The 22,378-nt window shown below is 40.3% G+C and overlaps 1 protein-coding gene across 1 annotated transcript; it reads left to right on the top strand.

Moving 5' to 3' along the window:
- Positions 1 to 652: 652 nt before the first annotated feature.
- Positions 653 to 21,953, top strand: pibf1 (progesterone immunomodulatory binding factor 1; the record flags this gene model as incomplete). The annotated part of the gene is made up of 18 exons (XM_083897842.1): positions 653 to 919; positions 1,288 to 1,388; positions 1,523 to 1,721; positions 1,828 to 1,947; positions 2,990 to 3,123; positions 5,084 to 5,192; positions 5,283 to 5,402; positions 5,497 to 5,558; positions 5,699 to 5,824; positions 6,057 to 6,155; positions 11,394 to 11,559; positions 13,268 to 13,418; positions 14,018 to 14,108; positions 14,592 to 14,694; positions 17,944 to 18,074; positions 19,427 to 19,511; positions 21,436 to 21,615; positions 21,900 to 21,953. The coding sequence occupies 18 exons, from the start codon at positions 653 to 655 to the stop codon at positions 21,951 to 21,953; spliced, it is 2,298 nt and encodes a 765-aa protein (XP_083753968.1).
- Positions 21,954 to 22,378: the final 425 nt, after the last annotated feature.

Genomic DNA, 22,378 nt, shown 5'->3' with positions numbered 1-22,378 from the left:
AAACTTCCCCGGAGATAGAGAAGCTCGCGATGTTTTATTGTAGATTTTCGTCTACATTCGTGTATATACGTACTCTATATATATACTATAACAAAAATACACACGTTATATATTGGAAATGTAAGGTTTAGCGTTTCTATTTAACTATTTTAAACGCCGTGGTTAATTCTAGTCGACCATCTATTTTTTTGTTCAATGAAAACAAAAGTAAAGGAAGGCCGAACAAGAGCTAGCGGTTCCGGTTCCATTAGAAGTAAGCAATTGTACAGCGCCCCTTGCGGTTGCGGTGGATTTAACGTTGGTTTCTATTGACAGTATAGTGTACGTTGGTGGTGTTGCACGTCATTTACCACAGAGGGCGCTGTAGCTAAAAGCACAGGCACTTGAAACAGTGGCGGTTAGCGGGCGGCTCGGAGCGGGACCCTTGAAAACAAAAACAACTCCCCGTGTGGTTGTCAGCTCCCGGTATGTAGCGGTGATGTGGTTTAAAGGTTACTTTAACTATCCCTTTTTAATAAAATAAAATCTTTTTCTGTTTTTAAACGAAAGAGGCACACGGTTCTGTGTTAGCGTTTCTCTGCCAACAAACCGCCGCATATGTGTGTGTATAACTAAACGTTAGCGACAGAAACGGGAGGTTGTAGCGACAAAAATGCCTCCCAAGAAGTATCCGCTGAAGCCGGCAGCGGCCAACGCCTCCACCTCGCTGGAGCCCGAGTCTGAGGACATCAGCCTGGAGACGACCGTGCCCACCACCGAGGACGTGTCGTCGTCCGACGAGCAGCGGGGCGGCTCCCAGAAGCCGACCCGTCAGCTGCTGGAGAGGAAGGAGCTGCTGTACAGCGTCCAGCTGCTGAAGATCGAGCTGTCGCAGAAAAGTCTCATCATAGACAACATGAAGGCCGACCACATGTCCAAGGTAAAGGGGATCTGCAGCCTGACCCAGAGGAATAATAATAAATAATAATTTTCATAATCGATTCATCTGTTGATCATTTTACTTGTTTGGTCCCTAAAGTGTCAGAAAATGAAAAAATGCCATATTGCAAATGTCAACTATAGATGATTATTGATAATAGAAATAAATAATGGTAATGCAGTTAATTAATAAAACTAATAAGAAGATATACTGATGGATTAAAGTGAACTAGAATATAAGAATAGATGTACAAAGTAAATAAAAGAACAGATAATAGTTATAGGACAAAAGTATTAATCAATAACTTTCAGAATTATTATTACAGCAGTAATTCATGTCTGTGTGTCTTGTTTGCATGTCTGTTTCAGATTGACGAGCTGGAGGAGAAGCTGAACGACACCATACATCAGAAACAAGTGTTGGCTCTGAGACTGGACAGCCAGCTGAAACTCGCTCAGGAAGAAAGCAGGTACAGGAAGGAAGGTGGACGGTCTCAAATGCTTTGTTTAGTCCACACAAACCAAAAGGAATCAGTTTTAATGATGTCTTCTTTATATGGAACAAAGAAACCCGAATATTATTCACATTGCCTGTCTTCTGTAGGAGGGAGCAGGCTCTCCGGAAGAAGGAGATGGAGACCCTTCTGCTCAAGCAGCAGCAGCTGGAGGAGACAAACCGACAGCTGTGTGAAAAGGCTGGAGAGCTGCGGAGGTCTCTCAGGGATCTGGAAATCTCCCAGGACAAGTACCAGGAGCTGCGTGACCTCCCTGAAGACGGCATCTCCATACAGGAATACGTAGCTGTAAGTGCACTGATTATCTACCCGATCGTGACCAGAAAGTTATGCTGTACAGTTTGTGGTGTTAAAGGGAACATGGTGAATTTTTTTTCTTCGTGTGCGTCTCCAGATGCGTTTCTACGAGGTGGTGACTCCTCTGAGGGCTCAGCTGACTGAGCTCAGTGTGAAGAAAGGCAGTTTGACAGACGAGCTGGACACACACAGAAGCCAGATGAAGGCATTGATGGAGGTACCAAACACACACACACACACACTGGTTTCACGCTCTTTTGAAGAAAATCTGAAATTAGTGATTGAGGTCATTAACTCACTAAAAATCTACGAGAACTAGAAGCGACTTTTTCCACTGACTTCCATTCATTTATTTTTGCAGGCAGTGGTGTTGCCCCCTGGTGGCTAATCAGTATATTCTTTAGAGGTGTGACTCTTCAGAATCTCTCACGATATGATTTTGTAATTCAAAACAATTTAAATTTCAACATAATTCAAGATGGAGCGAGAGATGACTTTTGAATTATAATTTTAAATCACATAGAATATGTATTTCTGATTTTCCTACCACCAGAGGGAGCTCACGTACCACAGGATCGATCCCAATTTTGACATTAATTGATTTATTTGTTGACACCTCTGTGTCACACTCTCTCATTTTTATTTATGAGATCAACATTCATAGACTGTTACTGTTAACATTGATTGCGCCACCTGTGCGTCACTGTCTGTCGTCCTGTCAATATTCATTATTTAGTGTCTGTGTAAGCTGGTTACAGATCAGAGGAGAGTGTGTTATGATGAGATGAGACAATGATGCATTCATCTGAAGGCACGGTTAGAATCTGGGTAATGTAGCCTGAAAACCAGCCCCGGGCTGCTGCTTGCGTAGGTGTAGTGACATATGAGGAATGTGTTTGTGGTACAAGACTAAACAAGAGAGTGAGCAACTTCAATCAAATGCCACATGCGTGTTATGGCATCATCACTGAACAGATGTTTGTTTCCTGTGTTTCTTAATTGAAACTAATTGCAAATTTAGTCATTAAGTCGAGGTGATTTCAGGACAACGATGATCTGTGTGACGCTACAAAGACAAACATGCTCCTGGAAGAGTCTTAAACAAGCATGGTATTAATGAAAAATACGATTTTGAAGATTCCAAAAAATGCTTTGTCGACACGTTCGAAGATATAAAAGCATTGCATAGAAAACGCATCATTTTCATTCAAATCCAGCTTGAAAATCTGTAAATGTGTATATGTGTTCTGTATCTGCAGAGCTACGAGGAGGAGCGGCGTCTGCGCGCCGAGCTGGAGCTGAGGAGTCAGAGACTGACACTGGAACTGGCTGATACCAAGCAGCAGATCCAGGAAGGAGACTACCGCCTCGTCAACTACCCAAACATCAAACGGTGTGTGTGTGTGAGATTATTATAGATTAGATTATTATCTAACTAGTGCAGTGCCTGTAGGAAGTATGTATTCCTATAGTGTCGAGCTGAAGAAGATTTTTCAGTTATGGTAATGCATGATAGGGAACGTAAAGGCTAAAATAATCCATCCCTGTGCAACATTTGCGTTGTGCCTAATGTTTTTTTTAAAGAAAGTCAGCTCACTGTCAAAGTGAGTCCTTGTTCAGGGCGATGTGCATCAGGGCAAATGGATCATTTCCTGAATTTCAAAAATTCATGAAAATTATTCCTTAAGAGGTTTGCAAATATTTTCAACAGATCCTTGATCAGGGCGATGCCGACTATTATGATGGTAAATTTCAAGTCATTCCGAGATACTTTTTGTTTTCGAGAAGAAAGTCAGCTCACTGTCAAAGTGCATCAGGGCAAATGCATCATTTCCTGATTTTTTCAAAAATTCATTAAAATTATTCCTTACAAGGTTTGCAAATATTTTCAACGGATCCTTGTTCAGGGCGATGCCGACGATTATGATGGTAAATTTCAAGTCATTCCGAGATACTTTTTGTTTTCGAGAAGAAAGTCAGCTCACTGTCAAAGTGCATCAGGGCAAATGCATAATTTCTTGATTTTCAAAAATTCATTAAAATTATTCCTTACAAGGTTTGCAAATATTTTTAACGGATCCTTGTTCAGGGCGATGCCGATGATTATGATGGTAAATTTCAAGTCATTCTGAGATACTTTTTGTTTTCGAGAAGAAAGTCAGCTCACTGTCAAAGTGCATCAGGGCAAATGCATAATTTCTTGATTTTCAAAAATTAATTAAAATCATTCCTTACAAGGATTGCAAATATTTTCAATGGATCCTTGTTCAGGGCTATGCCGATGATTATGATGGTAAATTTCAAGTCATTCCGAGATACTTTTTCTTTTTTTGAGAAGAAAGTCAGCTCACTGTCAAAGTGCATCAGGGCAAATGCATCTTTTCCTGATTTTCAAAAATTCATTAAAATTATTCCTTACAAGGTTTGCAAATATTTTCAACGGATCCTTGTTCAGGGCGATGCTGACTATTATGACGGTAAATTTAAAGTCATTCCGAGATCCTTGTTTTTGCTGATGAGCCGCTGCCTGCCTGGTGCAGCCATATCCAAAGTCTTAGGGCAATCTGACTAACAGTCAGCGACATATGCCTGTCAAAGACAGAAAGACAGACAGAAACACAGACGCAACTTGCTTTATAGAGTCTGAACAACAAATTTAGAAAAGCTGCTGTAAGAAAACAATTTGGGACTTGATGCAGTAGTTTAGGGTTTCAACAATCAGTCGATTAATCTGTTATCAATGTACTTAATTAATCTTCAATTATTTTGATAATTGATTATTCGGTTTTAGAGTTTTTTTCTTAATAATTAAAGCAAGTTTTCAGATTTCTTAAATAATAAATAATAATAATAAAATAAAATATTTTCTTGTTTCTTTGCCGCATATAAAAAAGAAATCATTAAAACTGAAAAAGTTTGGTTTGTGGACAAAACAAGACATCTGAGAACATCATTTCCAGGTTTGGTAAACCTTTTCTGACATTTTACAGACCAAACAAGTACTGAAAATAATCCTTATTTTGCCTGATTTATACGCTCATCATGCGTACAACACTTTTAAAATGTGTGGAGAAACAGAAATGATGTGTTTTGGACGGACGTAAGTGTTGCTCAACACTTTCCTCTCATGTCTTGCACCTGTTGGATTTTCTTAGGTCACGGACAGTCATAAAAAAGAAAAAAAAAATCTCCCTTTTTGTTTCAGCGGACACTGAAATTGACCGCCTCCTTTTCTTGTGCCTCTCAGCAGTTTTAAAGCTAGAAAATACCATAAACATGCTTACAGAAGGACGCGGATCTGAATATAAAGGCCTTAAAATAAACATAAACCCTTTTCACTCTGTCGTTTACAGAGATTGTGACAGCTTTGAACGAGAGCTGAGGGAGTTCAAGAGGAGATTTGAAACACTGGACTTGACTCACACTGCAGTGACCAGAGAAAGGGACTCACTCAGCAAAGAGGTGCTTCACAAATCCTTTACACACACTCTGACAACACGGTTCATCTTCAGGATTCTCATTGAATTCGTGTTTCCCATCCTTCTCCACCAGGTGGCAACATTGCAGCAGACTGTGACTTTACTAGAGAAGGACAAGGACTACCTCCACAGGCAGAACATGGAGCTCAATGTCCGCTGTGCACATGAAGAAGACCGCCTGGAGAGACTTCAGGTCCTCAAAGATCAGCATGGAGGGGTCATCTAACACCAAAGTAACAAGATGGCGGCATCTAACATAACTTTCACTTCCCGTCTCTATGTCACAGGTGCAATTAGAAGACACCAAGAAGGCCAGGGAGGACACCTATGAAAAATATGTAGCATCCAGGTCAGCCTCTTAAGTCACTGTTAGAAAATCACCCCAACTTTTTGTATAAGTGGTTTCATCTGCCAGCAAAACAATCTGACTTGTAACAAGAAATTGTATAAGGCACTTTATTTAATTAACTTTCTTTCTTTCTGCCACAGAGACCACTATAAGATGGAGTATGAGAACAAGCTAAGAGAGGAGTTGGAGAACATCAGACTGAAAACCCATCAGGAGATCGACAACCTGCAGAGAACCTCCAAGGAGATGTATGAGAGAGAGAACAGGTACCTCCACCTTCATATTATCAATTACTTAAATAATATTATCGATTATTTAAGTAATTGTTGCAGCACCTACTTCCTAGTATCATCAAAATAAAGGGAAATACCAACATCACGTTAAAACAACAAAGATGTGTTTACATTTTCAGCATAACACAAGCAGAACCCCTTTGCACAAGTGTTGAGAGCGTCCTTTAACGGCCTGTGTGCCTTTTTTTAAATTTTTTTTTACCAGGAATCTACGCGAGTCCAGAGACGATGCAGTGTTGGAGAAAGACAGAGCAGTGGCAGCTGAGAGAGACGCTCAGTCCAGATACGATCAGCTGCTGGAACAGTGAGTTTCACCATCCATCACACACACATGGTATAATATGATACAGGTGTCCAGTCCATAGTTTATTTATTCCTCTGTCTTTTACGCTCTTTCCTCTATGGCTGCTCAACTTTACTCAACTTTATTGAGACATGGACCAAAAACCAAGACCATCAACCAATCAAACTTTATATGTATAGCTTTTTTTTTCATAAAATACAGCACAAAGTGCTTTACATAAAAACACACTCTACTACACACTACTGTACATTCAGCAAACACAATCAGTTTGCACATACAAAGGCCAGAATTGACAATTAAGAATGGAAAAACACACAAAAAAGGAGCTCAGGACAATTATATCATAAGATAATATAGTGTTTATTGCAGATAATTCACTTAAATGCCACTTTATTAGGTACACAGGCCACCTAATAATGTGGTCGTCCTGCTCTGTAGCTCATCGCCTGCACACCTGGCTTGTAATGAGTGCTTATTTGACTTATGGTTGCATCCATCATCTCGGACCAGTCTTGCTGTTTTCCTCCATTTCTAAGCTCTGGCATCAGCGAGGCATTTGGCCCAGAGAACTGCAGCCCACTGGATATTTTTTAAGTCTGTTTTTGGACCTTTGTCTGGGGTAAACTCTAAGAGATGGTTGTGTGTGAAAATCCCCGTAGATCAGCAGTTTCTTAAATACTCAGACCAGCCCATCTGGTATCAACCTAAATGCACTGTGTTGCTGCTCAGCGATTGGCCGATTAGATATTTGTTTTTAACAAGCACTTAAAGCAGTACATAATAAATGGCTTGGGAGTGTATTTTACATTCATCTGAAGTGGCAAAGTATCTAGTCAGTAACTCGTCAGTTAAATGCAGCGTCATGTATAAAACATGTAACGACAGGAAACGGTAATTTTTTTCACCAACTAAAAGCTGTTGTTTTTAATAACGAGCACGTTCAGTCAACGCTAAGTCCACCTTGAGCCCAAAGCTCTTGGATACAATAGTGTTTGAATCATCAAGGAGGATTGTGTCATCAGTGGAGCATGACCACTGGCGATGTAGCATTAAAGCAAACACCGTGTTCAGCAGCACCGGTGGTCCCCAGGGAGTTAAACACTCCCCCCCATACATCTGCTGCACTTAAAGATCCAGTGAAAGGAAAGGATCTTGTCATTATACAACTGACATTGCGAGGTCAGATGGAGGGGTTAATCAGAGCCTGGAGGAAACCCACGCAGACACGTGGGAGAACATGCTAAATCTGTATAGAAAGGTCCCAGACCGGGAAATTGAGTTTGCTAACCATCAGTATGTTTGTACAAGTGCTTAAAGGGGACATATTATGCAAAATCAACTTTTTAATCATTTTAATACTACTAAAAAAGATGACTCACTCATGTTTTTGTGGTCCGCCTCAGTCTAAGTACAGGAGATAAAACATGCCATGTTGACTTCCGCGCTCACTGCTACGTCACAATGATACATTCCTGGAATTGTTGTCTCGTGGAGCTCCGCTTTGTCCCTAAAAAACACGAGAATGCAGGCGAGGGCAATAGTATCCTGAAGAGCGGAAGTCGGCGAAGTGTTCTATTCTTGGCTCCACAGTGCAGCACAGAGTTCTACACAAACTTCCAGCCTCAGAGGATTTACATTTTATATATGACGGCAATGTGCCGGCTAGAGTCGGCAAATGATGGCTTTTCCGAATGCTAACTGCTGTTAGCTGCCGGAGCCCCGCTGACGTAGTTTCCTGTGTCTCATTTGCATTTAAAGAGACAGGCACTCAAAAGTGAGCGTTCTGAATAGGGCTGTTTGGGCAGGGTGATTGAACTGCTGTGGTGCTTCATCCTTAAGGTATTTTGACCAAAGCATGTCACAGACGCGTTCATTAGGACACCAGGGAACTTGGTTAACCTGTTGAAAAAGGGTATAATATGTCTACTTTAAAAATGTCAAATCTTTTGGTTTTTGAAGCCTCAGAATAAGCCACAGCAGGAAAACACGCCCATGGAAAGGCACATCTCCTGGAAAAACACTCCCACTTGATGCTGATTGGGTCACAGAAGAGGCTGGGTTATGGTTAGTGGGTGTGTTTACCCGAGGGGCTTACGCCACCATGTTTCTATAGCAACCCGAGTGGACAAGAAAAGCCAGATTTTCCATAAACACTTGGGAAGTGGAGAAGTGAACAAACTCTACAGGCTCACCACTAGTTGTCACTATTTCTTACACCCTAGACCTTAAAATGTACACGACTCTTAACGAGTCACTGTTAAGTCACTCATTTACAACGGTTTAACTGTCACGATAACATGAGCCAACTGGAACAGATCTTATTTTTTGATATTATCATATTATTTTCAATAAATTCCTTGGCCTAACATCAATTGGAAGCACTCTGCGTGTGTGCGTTTGTCCTGAGCCAAGACACAAAAAATCACAGCGCTCATTAGTGACAACATTTCTAAACGTTGGATTTATGGATCAGGTAAGCTCACACTGACTCACAGTCAGCAGAAATTCCTCCCCGCTGATGTGTGAGCTCGTCACAGTCTGTCACTGGATGCAGCGGGTTCTTCTGTAGTTGTTGTTTACCAGTTCTTACTAAGGAGCACATGGACATTTTGCTTTTAAGAGCAGTCCAAAGGTCACATATTATAAGTCAGAGGTCAGTGGGGGTCAGTTTAGTGCGAGCTGGTCTTACTGGCCTGACTGTCTACTTTACGGGAGTAAAATACTTTCAGTGCAGTCAGAATGCAAAGGGGAGAGGTTCTCTTATTGAACTGTGGCTGAGTTTAAAGTGAAATTAACTGTTTCATAGTAGGACTTTATGCATGTGTCTGTTGTATTACATTCATGTCCTCTTGGTGCCTCTGGGTCGTGGCCTTGTAGAAAGTTTTAAATCTCGCACATAAACTGCAACATGTGCAAATATCACTATATAGTACTATACGTACTGTCTGTGTATAGACAGACTCTGTTATCACACTCATATTTAACTTAAAAATTAGCTTTGCAATATGACACACATCACATACCTAAGTATTGTCACAGTGTTACACACAAGTATAAACATGTGAAACACTTGTGTGGGTGTGCACTCTTTTTGAATAGGGAAAATAAAATGAAAAATAGTTGAGTTGTTTATCAGTAATAACAGTGAAATAAATAAATTCAAATAGAATAGAATCAGAATATAACATATTGTGAATATAAACACTATGAACACAAATGGAATGTGTCCTAAACACTGTTTTTGTGTGATATTTCTCAAGTTACAGTATGTGTAGATATGATTAGGGCTGCAAGTAATGATTATTTTCATAATTGACAGTTTCAAAATGAATCAGTTTTAATGATTTCTTTGTTATATGGAGCAAAGAAACCAAATATTCACTTTTAAGAAGTGGAAAAGCTGTTTAATTATTCAAAAAACACACAAATGAATTAATTTAGTAATCAATTAATAGTCAAATCAACAAGTAATTGTTTTGAGTTCCATCAATTTAAAAAGCCTCATCTAAAATTAATCTATTTTATAATCTTAGCATTAAAACTAACCAAGGTTCTGCCTCATTAGGACCAGATGTTGGTCTCCACGAGGACTACACTGGTCCTGATGAGCTCAGTGTTTATGCCCGAAAACGTCCTGAAGAGATAAAGAATAAAAGCACACACACACACACACGTGTGGACATACAGCAACAGCAGCAGCAGCAGTAGTCGTAGTGTCCCTGTCCTGCGTTACTACTACATGCCAGTCATTTCTCCAGATCCAAACCACCAGCTGTTGGAATTTCCACACATGCAGACAAACACACACATGCACGTCACTCTCCCTCGCTCTCCCTCACACTCTCTCACTCTATCTCATTGCTGCGATCACGTTGCCTCGCTGCGTCGCATCACAGGCCAGCAACGACAGATGCTAGCCACAAGCCCTTAACACCTAACCCCACGCACGTCCCTATTTTTGGGGCAAAGAATGAAGCAGACAAGCTTGAAATGGCGTCAGATGATCATAGCGTAGAGAACCGGCTTGAATCTCACTGCTCCATTTCAGAATGCCAGTCATGGCAATCATCTCCTCAACGAAGTATTGAATACAGTTTTCCATGTTCTCATGGGCTTTCCACTGGAAACATCTAAAACTGCCATTTAAAAGGAGAGAAAAGAACGAGTTTCACTTTCTTAGGAACGTTTTTGCCTCTTTGAATCAAGATTGCGGCGGCGGCCATTCGTAAACAAAGGCAGTAATATGTCGGCCATGTGTACACGTCTGTCACTGTGAGCACACGGCTCAGGCCTGCACTCTATGGATGATGAAATTCTATCAGGTCAGCTGTAATCGAGAGTTATTAATATTATCCAGAGAACATCTACAGTGTGATAGAGCCTGTGTGTGTGTGCTCTTTCTGAAGAAGCACACACAGCTCGCACAATTATTCTGATTTCTTTTCAAGTTAATTTTTACTTTTTTATAAAATGTCTTTCCAAGGTTTTCACGTTGCCTCGCCAACATCCAACCAACCGTTCAAACCACAAATATCCTCAATTTAAGATGAGGCAAGCAGTAAATTATCGTAAAACTATCTCTAATCAAAACGATCAGCCACTTAATTGCCTATTATATTGTTGTGCTCTTGGCAAACCTGTCTCCGCGCCGTGTTTTGTGCGAGCTTTCTCGCTCGCACGCATTTTTGTGACGAGGCTTTGACAGTATCGCCTGTATCATCTGAGAGTCGCTGCCCACTTAATAAGAAACATCGTCCTCCAGCTGCCAGGTAGAATCACGGATGATCAAATAAGACCAAACTTTGCTGCGAGCAACACTGACAGATGATTTAAGACGTTGGCGTGGCTCCTGGGTGATCTCCTTTCTTTGGTGTAATGCTGTAGATATCGAGCTATTAGCTGCCTCTTACCACTTAGCCAACATGCAAATGTCACCCCCCAAAAATGATTATTGCGCAAGACAAGGCCAGTGTCAAAACAAACATGTCATCGTGTAGATTATCACTAGAATGCGTTGATGTTTGTATGAAGGACGACGTTGCATCATGTGGTTGAAACCGCCAGGTGCATGTCTGAGCTCAACCGGGCGTTTACAGTCCACATCTCTGTCTGCACCAAAACAAATGAGCTCACACTTACTCATTTTATTTTTTGTCTTTTTGTTCCGAGGAAGTGACTCGCATTCATATTCACAGAGGTGTGTAATGTGCCCGTGTTTGCGTCTCCCGATCTACGCAGGTACCGTCAGCTCCAGCTGGGAACCGACAGCCGCGTAGCCGAGCTCTCAAACCAGGCCAAGCTGCACTCCTTCGAAGCCGAACGTGCTCAGATGGTCAAGGAGGAGACGGCGAAGTCTCTGGCACAGTGTCAGGTGGAGTGTGAGAAACAGCAGAAGAAACTGGAGGTACTCGTAACACAAACCAAAAAAAGATTGTTATCATACACTCAGTTACAAGTCTTTGGAATAAGTAATGATCGAGGTGAACGAGGGATTTCAAAGACCCGGTAAAATAACAGCACCAAACTGTTGCAACTCCCGTTATCCCTGGAGCTGATTGAGGAATACAAAGGATACGGATTTGAGCGAGTTGTTAACAAAGTGTCCTGTGGTGCTGCAGAATAAACTGCTGCCACTGATACTGTCACTAATCTGTCATAATCAGCTCTTTAATGCCCACCCCGAGTTTAGGAAGCAGAAGCACTAATGTGGAAGGATTAGCAGATATGCCAAATATATATCCCCCCTACTTCTCATTATCAAATAAATTACAGTAAAATGTAAAAATTATGATGATAATGACGTGAAAACAAGATCTCTGTTTTTTCAGCATCATAATGTGAATATTTTCTGGTTCCTTTGCTCCTGATGACAAAGCAATATTAAAAAATAAATATTTTTTTAGTATAATATAGTATATCGTTTAGTATTTTAATATTAGTATATAATATTTTAGTTTGTGGACTAAAAAATGACAGTTTAGATCATCATCATTGAGAGAGTTGGGAAACACGTGAACATTTTTTAAACATTTTCTGACATTTAAAAAAAGTCTTGATGTTCTGTTCAACTCTTCACCAACATTATGAAAGCCAGAAAAGACAGAAGTAAAATACTTTCTGCAAATATCACGCCTATAAGGATTTATTTTGCACGCAATGATGTGTTTTTGCTCTTTATTTCTGTCCAGTGGCTCCATCGCTGTCTCTGTCATTACTGATGTATTAATGAATTAAGATCAGGTCCATTTCCTCACATTTATTTAACCCGCTCCTGCTTAACTGAGCGACAAACAGCACGTACATGATTCAGTGATGCGTTGCACACACTCATGCATTTTCCGTTCCTTACTAGCAAGTGAACAGTTCATCTGCTGGCATCTTAGTCTGTTGCTCAGCTTTGATTTTATTCCAGTTCTATCCTTTCATGGACTTTTTCTTCTTCTTTTTTTAGCTTCTCTGTCTTTGTCAGTGTGGGAAAATGAGAAACAGTGAATCGCAAAGTGCTTTTGTAGGAAAACACTGCTATATTTACCGTAACGGTTACTGAAAAAATGTGATTTTAGTTGATAAATGACACTTAAATGTTCAAATAAGCCTTTGTACCGTATACAATATTAATATATAATATAAACAGTTAACATTGAGGACGCAAATACAAATATAGATATATAAACTCATAGGGAACAGGAACAAGTGATTAAAATTTTGGCGTGATCCGTGGACGCTATCACTATTTTTATCGCTATTTTGTTGGGGGCTGAGCTGCCTTGGTGGAGGTCTGTGCTCTCTGAGTGCTTCTAGTTAGGTCTGTGTATTTTCTTCCCACAAACCAGATGATCATTATATAGAGCAAAGAAACCAGGAAATATTCACATTTGAGACGCTGAAAGATCCGAGAGCGTTTTATTAATTAAAAAAATAAGTACTCAACCAAGTAATCAACTATTAAAATGAATTTAGCAGCTGCTAACAATCGTTTAATCGCTGCAGCCCATATACAGTACTGAACACTACACTGCAATAACTGACACATACAGTCCCTTTATTTCCCTGGAGAATATTTTGTTCAAGTCGAAAAGCTACTCTTCTTATTTTCTGTCTCTCTCTCTCAGCTCCTCACTCAGGAGTTCTACAGGCTACAGACGTCATCAGAGAAGCGAGTCGCGGAGCTGCAAGCTCGGAATGCCGAGCAGGAATCTCGCCTGGAGACATACGAAAAACTGGAGCAGGAGTTGGATCAAGTCACAATGCAGGCTGCTGAGAGTAAGCATGTGAACGCCGCCTCGGTCGAGCCCACGACATTACAATAGCAGCGCAAACAAACAGGGAAACGGATACTAGCTTACACATGTCATCAACATGACCAGGGCTTTAGAGACATGTGTGATACAAGTCCTCTGTTGGACGAAATGTAAGGAGAATCATTTTTCTTTCAATTTTAAAGACTAAAAGGTCTAGTGTATGATATTCAGGTGGGTTTATTGGCATAAATTGAACATACAACGCATAAGTATGTTTGCGTAAGTGTAGAATCATTTTAAGTACTTTAAGCAAGGGCCTTGCATTACATATTTTATGTTATACAAAGTTAAGTCAATGTAATTCCCTGATTTGCTTGGGAAAGAATGGGATAATAGGAGTCTGAACAGGAGATGTCACTGATTCTTACCCACTAGACCTTAAAGTCCCTTTTTTTCATACGCTCAGCGTGGATGAATTATTTTCACATGAGATCTTATTGTGTAGTTTTAGACTAGTTTTAACTTGTTAATCCCTGCAAAAACTCTGAAAGGACAACACATTGTTATCAAAATGGTCCGGGAGTTATATAAAGACGGTTGTATATATTTGTTTGTCTCCAGTTGAGGACGAAGAGGAGGCCGAGAGAGTTCTGTTCTCATACGGCTATGGAGCCAATGTTCCCACAACGGCCAAAAGAAGACTAAAGCAGAGGTACAGTACATATCTTTCAAAAATGACATCATGTAGTTGCATGGTTTGTTGTATACTTTTAAAGCAATGCTAGGAAACTTTTGAAGCTGAAAATAACAGCTTCAAAAACATTCTGATAGGAGGAATGGAGCCTCTTACCCTCTCATTCTGCATCGTGTACTGGTGTATGTTTAATGAGCAGATAGGAAAACTGTGCGTGCCTTTAATAATAGTCTGCAGGGTCTGTAAAAAAAAAGAATTGGAATCAGACCGGCTTCTGATTTTATTGTGACAGGTTTGCTATAGAGACAGCACGTCCAATTAAAGTTTCATAATGTTGCGTTAATATTTTACACATCGATTTCTCTGCATGTGCACAGCTATAAACCCAATGGTCTCTGCTCTGACTACACAAACATCATGGAAATCACACACTAGTGTAAACTTGTTTGTGTTATCATGTTTTGGAATTTTCACGAGTGTGTTTGTGCGGCTGTCGTGCAGCGTTCACCTGGCCCGCAGGGTGTTGCAGCTCGAGAGGCAAAACACGACACTGAGGAGAGAGCTGGAGAGGCACGAGGTGCAGTCTGGACGGATATCCGAGGAGGTAAACTGAACCCGTACCGACATCCAGGTGCTTGCCTGCAAGTGAATGTAAAACCAAATGCAAAAAAAAAAGGGAAGCCATTCAAATCACAATGACTGCGATCAAAGGTTACAATGATTTATTTCTCCTGGCTTTTCCTTCTCTCTAATGACGTAACAATTATTATCGCAGAGCCAAGCTCTGGAGCTCCTCTTTGATCGTTCTCCGTTTCCTTTCTCACACATTTGCTAATGTTGAGTCAGGAGCTAAAGTACATGTAATTGCTCTCAAAGACTCAGTCGTGGCATGAAAAAAAAACCTCATTCTGGGTAACAATAAGCACAAAATGTATTTATTTACACTACCGTTCAAAAGATTGGGGTCACCAATACAATTTGTTTGTGTTTTCCATTAAAAGTCACACTTTTATGTATAGAAAATACTAGGTGCTGGGCGCGCCAACGTGTGTTAACGGCGTCAACAGTAACGCACGACGCGTTTCCATGACGACTGACCGGAAAAAGACGCACGTGACGTCATGTTTACGTGACTCCTGATTGTTAAAATGAGTCTCTAAATTAACGCTAAACTTTAAAAACACAAATACATAAACAGACCGCTCCAGTTCAACTGTAGGTGCGCTAACGGCGCTAAAAGGAGCTAATGTAGCTAATGGAGCTCACTGGTAAACGGTGCCTGGACTCCAGTGTCGCGGCACAAAAACGTCACATGCGTCTTTTTCTGGTCACTCGTCATGGAAACGCGCCATGCGTTACTGTTGACGCTGTTAACACACGTTGATGTGCCCAGTGCCGAATATTTTCTATACATTTTGCAACTCTTTTGATTAATAAAAGTGTGACTTTAAATGGAAAACACAAACAAATTGTATCGGGGACGCTAACGTCATTGCACAAGGGTTTTCAAGGGATTTCTAATCATCCAATAGCCTTCTAACGCAATTAGCAAACACATTGTACCATTAGAACACTGGAAATGGGCCTCTATACACCTATGTACATATTCCATTAAAAACCAGACGTTTGCAGCTAGAATATTCGTTTACCGCCTTAACAATGTATAGAGTGTATTTCTGATTAATTTAATGTTATATTCATTGAAAAAAAGTGCTTTTCTTTCAAAAAATAAGGATTTCTAAGTGACCCCAAACTTTTGAATAGTAGTGTATTCTAATTCAGCAGCTTGTGCGGTCGATCGCCACATACGTTGAACTATTCCAAACTTCACGTCTTTAACAATGGCCCCCATCGAGTTTACGCCTTTTTTAAACTTGTGTCAGTAAACTTGACAGTTTGTTTAACAACTCAGGCCCGACATGTGAAAAGTGAGAATCTTAAGTCTTCGCACTTGTCACACCTGTCAGCAGAGCCACAAAACTGTGACGGCCAATGCCTCTTCACTCGCCCCAGCGACAACACACTGCACCGATCACTGACGGCTTTTGTTGCATTTGCCGCAGCGTGTGCATGTGCAACGCTAAGACTTTAATTTTAGGTGTGTGTCTGCGTTTCGTCACGTGTCTAACACTCGTGCTGAGGTTGTAAGAAATCAGTTTTACTTCTAAGAACGACACCTCTCGTGAGCTTGCGTTGTTTGGTGCTTATTTTTTTCATAGTATTATTATTACTGTAGTGTCACTGAGAGCAGACAGAGCAGAGAAGGCTGGGCGGACTTGAGACCTAATGAGCCATAGGCCATTCAACTGTCAGCTATGACTGACTGCTACTCATGTCGAACACCTCATGATTCACCGACTATGAAAGGAAAGGGTGAAAAATTATACATCCCATTCACTGGCATGGGCATGGGTGTTAACCACTTAACCACCCACACAGATGCCCTGACTAACTATTGTCCTGACCCTCCCAGCCCGTTCTACTCACTGCTGGCTGTAAAAGTGGTTTAATGTGTAACACCCAAACATTATCTATTGTTTCACAGAGTTTGAATATGATACTGACAGGTACAGAACGTGCACTCCTGTAAGGGATCTTTAAAACACTAAAATGGGCTTTTATGTCATTAAAGGCCAGGAGGAAGTTGTTAGGTTTTTGAATGTCTTTCTTTCTTTCTTTCCGTGTTTACACATATCAGTTATTAAAAATGTGCCTGAAACAAGAAAATATCAACAATGACAAGATACTGTAAAAAAAAAAAAAAGCTAAATTTGTTCACATTAAAAAAAATATCTATAAAAATAACTAAAGGGAAAACATTCTAATTTCAAATTTGCACAGTTTTATTCTTGCATATCATTTTTAGGTATTGCATTTATCCTGTAATAATATATCACCATTAGGAAAGTGGTGTTTTTGGTTTGTGGCTCTTGCAAAAGAGCTAACACTCCTCAAAAGTAACGCGAGGTTGTTTAGAATTGTCTATTTTCATGTTGACGTCTCACTGCTGTTGCGTTTAGTTGACTAAATGTTAAATATACTTTATTATCAGGCATTTAAATCTGACATTTGACTTGTCTGATTTCATTTGCACAACATTTACGACAGATATCGGCAAAATAAACAACCCCAATCACACATCAAACAAAGCGGTTTAGTTTCCCCTTGAACTGGGATTGACGTTTAATTTTCGGATTCACCGATGCACACACACCAAGAGTGAGTCAGTCTGATCCGAGTAAATGTTGCAACCCTGTGTCTCCAATCTGTGTTCTCCGTTCGGGACGTGATTAGTGTCGGAGACAATATATTAGCTAGCCTTAACATGTCCATGCAGAGAGTTCCTCCAGGGGTAGGCTTAAAGTCTTTGAACAGTTTTTTTTTACTGTTGACTGGTGGACAAACACGTGTACCATGTCGTAGTACAGCGGTGCAAAGAGTAATCACAGAAGTAAACTGTTGCATGCATTCACTATGCACATAAAATGTAAAAATTGAGCATTTGAGGTGAGTCACGTTGTGGTTCATTGATTAAAAGGTCTAAAATGACTGAATCGGACTGATATCGGTATCAGACACAAAGAAGCGTTATCGTGCCATCCCTACTTTATCCCTGTGTCTCTGATTTGTGGTCTTTTCAGGTTAACAAGTGATCCAACGTAACTCCCTTAAGCATTTATATAAGAATACCTTTTGTCTCTGTCTGCTTTGTGAATAACTGTAGAGTGTGTGTAACACTGTATGTGTTATTAAATGTGTGTGTTGGAGAGAGGGAGGGAGGGATGGTGTAGGGGGAAGTTATAGCTCCTATAATGACTCAGCTATGCACGTGCATTTTTTCTTTTTTCGTCAGTTGTCGGCAGCCAATCGCCTGTTGGAGCAGACGCAGCAGCCCTATAGCTACCTGATCGAGACGGCGCGGCAAAAGGAGGCGCAGATCGCCGTGCTGAAGGAGCGCGTGGCCTCGCTCGAGGACGACGTGAGGTACACGCACAGAAAACGCATGATTGAAGACCATTAAGTCTTTTGTTTTTTTGCACTTTTATACTTTATCTTGTAAGTTACTCATCCTGGCAGCAGGCCATACCTCCCCACCCATTTCAGCCCTGTTTAATTTTGTAGTCCTCGCTCTCTCCTTATCACACACCTTACTCATTCTGCTGTTGTGCAAACCTGCACGCATTTGTTTATGCATAAGAAGTGATTGTTTTTGACATGAACACACACACACACACATACAGTAGATCGACCTGGCTCTGACCTAAATCGCAAGTCCCCAATCTGCATTTTGACCTGGGAAATATGCAGACTCACAGACTGCAGGTTTTCTCTTGCTGCTCACAACTAGCGAGCGCTCACCTGGGGGCAAGTAGGAGTGCATAAAAAAACAAAACAATCCTGCCATTATCTTCTCATGCTTCACATGATTGACAGTGACATTGGAAGTTTGACTGTGGTTGTGTTTAACAGCGCATATCACAGTGTTTCTTATGTAATACAGTAATTTACACCCAAAAGCCAAAGCTTAAAAAAACATTTTTTTGACATTACAAATATTAGTTTCAAGTCATATCCTGTCCATAATTTTAAATGTTATCCATTTTCTTTTCTACACTACCGTTCAAAAGTTCGGGGTCACCGATACAATTTTTCAATATAAATTTTGCCCATTCGTATAAGAACCAACAAAACTGTTTTCAGCTGTGCTAACATCACTGCACAAGTATTTTCAACAGTTTTCTAATCACCCAATAGCCTTCAAACGCCATTAGCAAACACAATGTACCATTAGAACACTGGAAATGGGCCTCTATACACCTATGAACATATTCCATTAAAAACCAGACGTTTGCAGCTAGAATAGTCGTTTACCACATTAACAATGTATTGAGTGTATTTCTGATTCATTTAATGTTATATTCATTGAAAAAAATAGCTTTTCCTTCCAAAATAAGGACATTTCCAAACTTTTGAACGGTAGTGTATATTACTCGTGTCTTTACATAACGCCTGTGTAAGAATGCCACACATTCAAACCTGCTGAGTTTGACCCAGACCTGACCCTAATGTAAAGCAGAACACATTCTAATAACCGAATGGCATTTTTTGTATTGTACAGAATATACATTACACTCGTTCACTAAACCTGCCTTAAGGAATCACATAAGCAGGTAGTGTACGACAGGACTGACTCGTTCAGTGAGTTACCCTATACCTGCTCAGAATATCACAGCGTAGTAATTATAACTTGCAGTAAGAACAGTAATAATTTCTTCTGTAAACTCGGAGCTCTCATCTCTCCACCTTTTTTTTTTTTTTTTGTGCACTCACCACAGTTCTCTAAGGAAGGAGCGGACGGCTCTGCAACAGGTGAAGAACAACATGGCCGCCGATCTGGAGAGACTCCTCAACCATCAAGAGGTACGTGATGATGCTTGACCTGTAATGTTTGGTCCATAAAATCATAAAAAAACATCCTTAAATGTCTAAAAACCAAAGAGTAGCAAATAAACAACAGATTATTCACGTCTAACACAAAAAATAAAATCAAGATTTGTTTATTTGTTGATTAATAATCAATGAACTGGTGCAACCCTACCTTTAACATGTGAAATTATCCACTTTGATATCAAAAGTTATATTCAGTGTATCTATCTTACTATAGTAGTAAAAAATAACTGTTGTGTGTATTACAAAACATGACACTAACCTGTGAATCTGGGAGAAGCTTCGATCACTTTTTTTCTTCTTCTTTTTTAAATATAAATATAAATGTAAAATACAACAAAAATATTTTAATTGGAGCTGCAACTAAAGATTGTTTTCCATTTAACTGGTGTAGACAGTATCAAACAGTTGTTTCTGTGTCTTTGCAATATTTATATACCATATATTGCAACATGTCATTGTGTATAAAAACATTTACTTATGTGCTCTACTATCAACTTCTCCTTATCTTATCTGATCTTCTCTCATTTCATCTTACCTGAGGTTATCTTATCTTAGCTTACCGTATCTTTCAAATGGCCTCAGTTTCCTTAAACTCGTTGACAGAGTGACCCATCTTGTTTTGTCCACAACCTAAAGATTCCATTTCCCCCCTAACATATTCTCACATTCCAGAACCTGGAATGAATAAATATTTGGTTCATTTGCCTGTATAATGACAAATAATCAGTGTGGATTTGTATTTCACCCACTGACCTGGAAAGAGAGCTGGGTTTAAATCATCTTGAGGCCGATGATGCGTCATTGCAGTACTTTTTTTTTTTTTAAATCTTTAAACAAACAGGCTTTTTATTGCACTGAGTTGCACTGTTTCCTCCAAGATTGCGTATGCTTGTATATGCACACACGTGGGAGTCTGAACCCCCCCCCCCCATCTCTTAAGCCAGCCGTTTGCTGTATGAAGTATGTGCCCTGTCACAGACAGCTGTTCCTTAGCCTGGCTGTTTGGGATGCCACCGGGGTGCGTGTGTGTGCGCGCTCGTGCGCGTGTGACATGCCGGGGCTCATGTCCTCAGGAGTGATAAATAGAACCGTGAAATGGCCCCGGAGTCGTCCACTCTGCCCTGCTACCACCACTGCAGACCCTTGGGCTTGTGTCGAGCTTATTGCAAATCAGTCGGCCTTGGAAGAGTTCATTTAACCAGATGGACACTACCGTTCAAAAGTTTGGGGTCACTTAGAAATGTCCTTATTTTTTTAGGAAAATCACTTCTTTTTTTCCCCAATGAATCAGAAATACACTCTATACATTGTTAATGTGGTAAACGACTATTCTAGCTGCAAACTGGTTTTTAATGGAATATGTACATAGGTGTATAGAGGCCCATTTCCAGTGTTCTAATGGTACATTGTGTTTGCTAATCGCATTAGAAGACTACCCTTGAAAACCCTTGTCCAATGCTGTCAGCACAACAAACTTGTCAATGTCTTGACTATATTTTCTATTTTTAATTTGCAACACTTGATGAATAAAAGTGTGGCTTTTAATGGAAAACAAACAAATTGTATAGGTGACTCCAAACTTTTCAACGGTAGGGTATACTCTTAAAAAAAATAAAAAAATAAAAAATTCTATTAGAATTCCACATACAATCAGTACTCAAATTTGGGAAAATGATCACCTCATAGCCCATAACCTCTGTCTTGCTCTTGCATCTTGGTCTTCTACGTCTTGTGTTTGGCGCCTGTAATGCCCAAGCTCCACGTCTTCTCTGTTAAAACACATAAATGCAGTGTTCAGAGTCATTTTTCCTGTCTATGAAGACATTTCTTAAAATGGTTGACTTTAAATTATTGTGGTACTTCCCTAATTTTACGTGCGGGTGTGCTTGTGCAGGAGTTGGCCGTGATGAAGCAGGTCCTGATCAGAATGCAGTCCAAACAGGGAGACACAGTGGACCTGTTGGACACGGCCAAACCTAGCGTGACGACCTCTGGAGCAGGGAAACAGCAGACCAAACGTGTCAACAAGGCCGCAGCGGAGGAGTCGCCAAACAAACCCAAACCCATTGTATTTGTAAGTGACTAATATCGGTAACACCCTTGCATGAGTCACACCACCTGAACCTGTCCGGACAGACGTTTCACACAAAAGGGCCACTAAAGTTTCTCTGAAAATGACAAATTGCTTTTGACACTTGGTTTTCATTCAGTGTTTTCAGAGTAATCACCTGAGTAAAGATACGCTGTAGTAGACCATATTTCCTTTGGATCGTAAAAAAGTCAGTGGCCTTTGCTCGTCACACATCGAAGACTTTTCTTACCTTAACTTTACCCCCTTTCTCCGTCTCTCATTTACAGACCAATAAACAAATTCCGGACTGGTACCAAAAGCCGAAGCAGAGCCACAAATAAACAGCCGTTTATTTCACCGCTGCTGCTGTTTAATTGTCGAACACTCAGGTCAAACTGTGTTTTAATTTTGTTTGTATTTAAAAACCTGTGAATTACACTTTTCTACAAAAAAACGCAGAAACCTGTTGTTGTCCGTGTTTTGTTCTCCACCTTGGAAACAGATTATTCAGAGAGGATAAATTCTCCACGCACTGGTCCAACAACCAGAGGTAGTACCTTCCACGGGGTACACATTCCTAACTAGCCGACTGCCCAAGAATTCCTCTTTCTTGGCAGCGCTGGCTTTTATTAGGTCTGTCTATCATTATTTCTTCATCTTTTCCAGGTTTGCAGATACTGGTGGCCACAAACAGCATTTGAAGGAAGCTTAGCCCTTGATTTGCACAAGCTGAGGCTCCTTTGGCTTTAAATATAGACATAGCAGG

Source organism: Microchirus variegatus (assembly GCF_963457635.1).
Source record: "Microchirus variegatus genome assembly, chromosome: 11".
In the NCBI taxonomy this organism is placed as follows: Eukaryota; Metazoa; Chordata; class Actinopteri; order Pleuronectiformes; family Soleidae; genus Microchirus; species Microchirus variegatus.
This window is presented reverse-complemented; position numbering and strand designations above follow the sequence as displayed.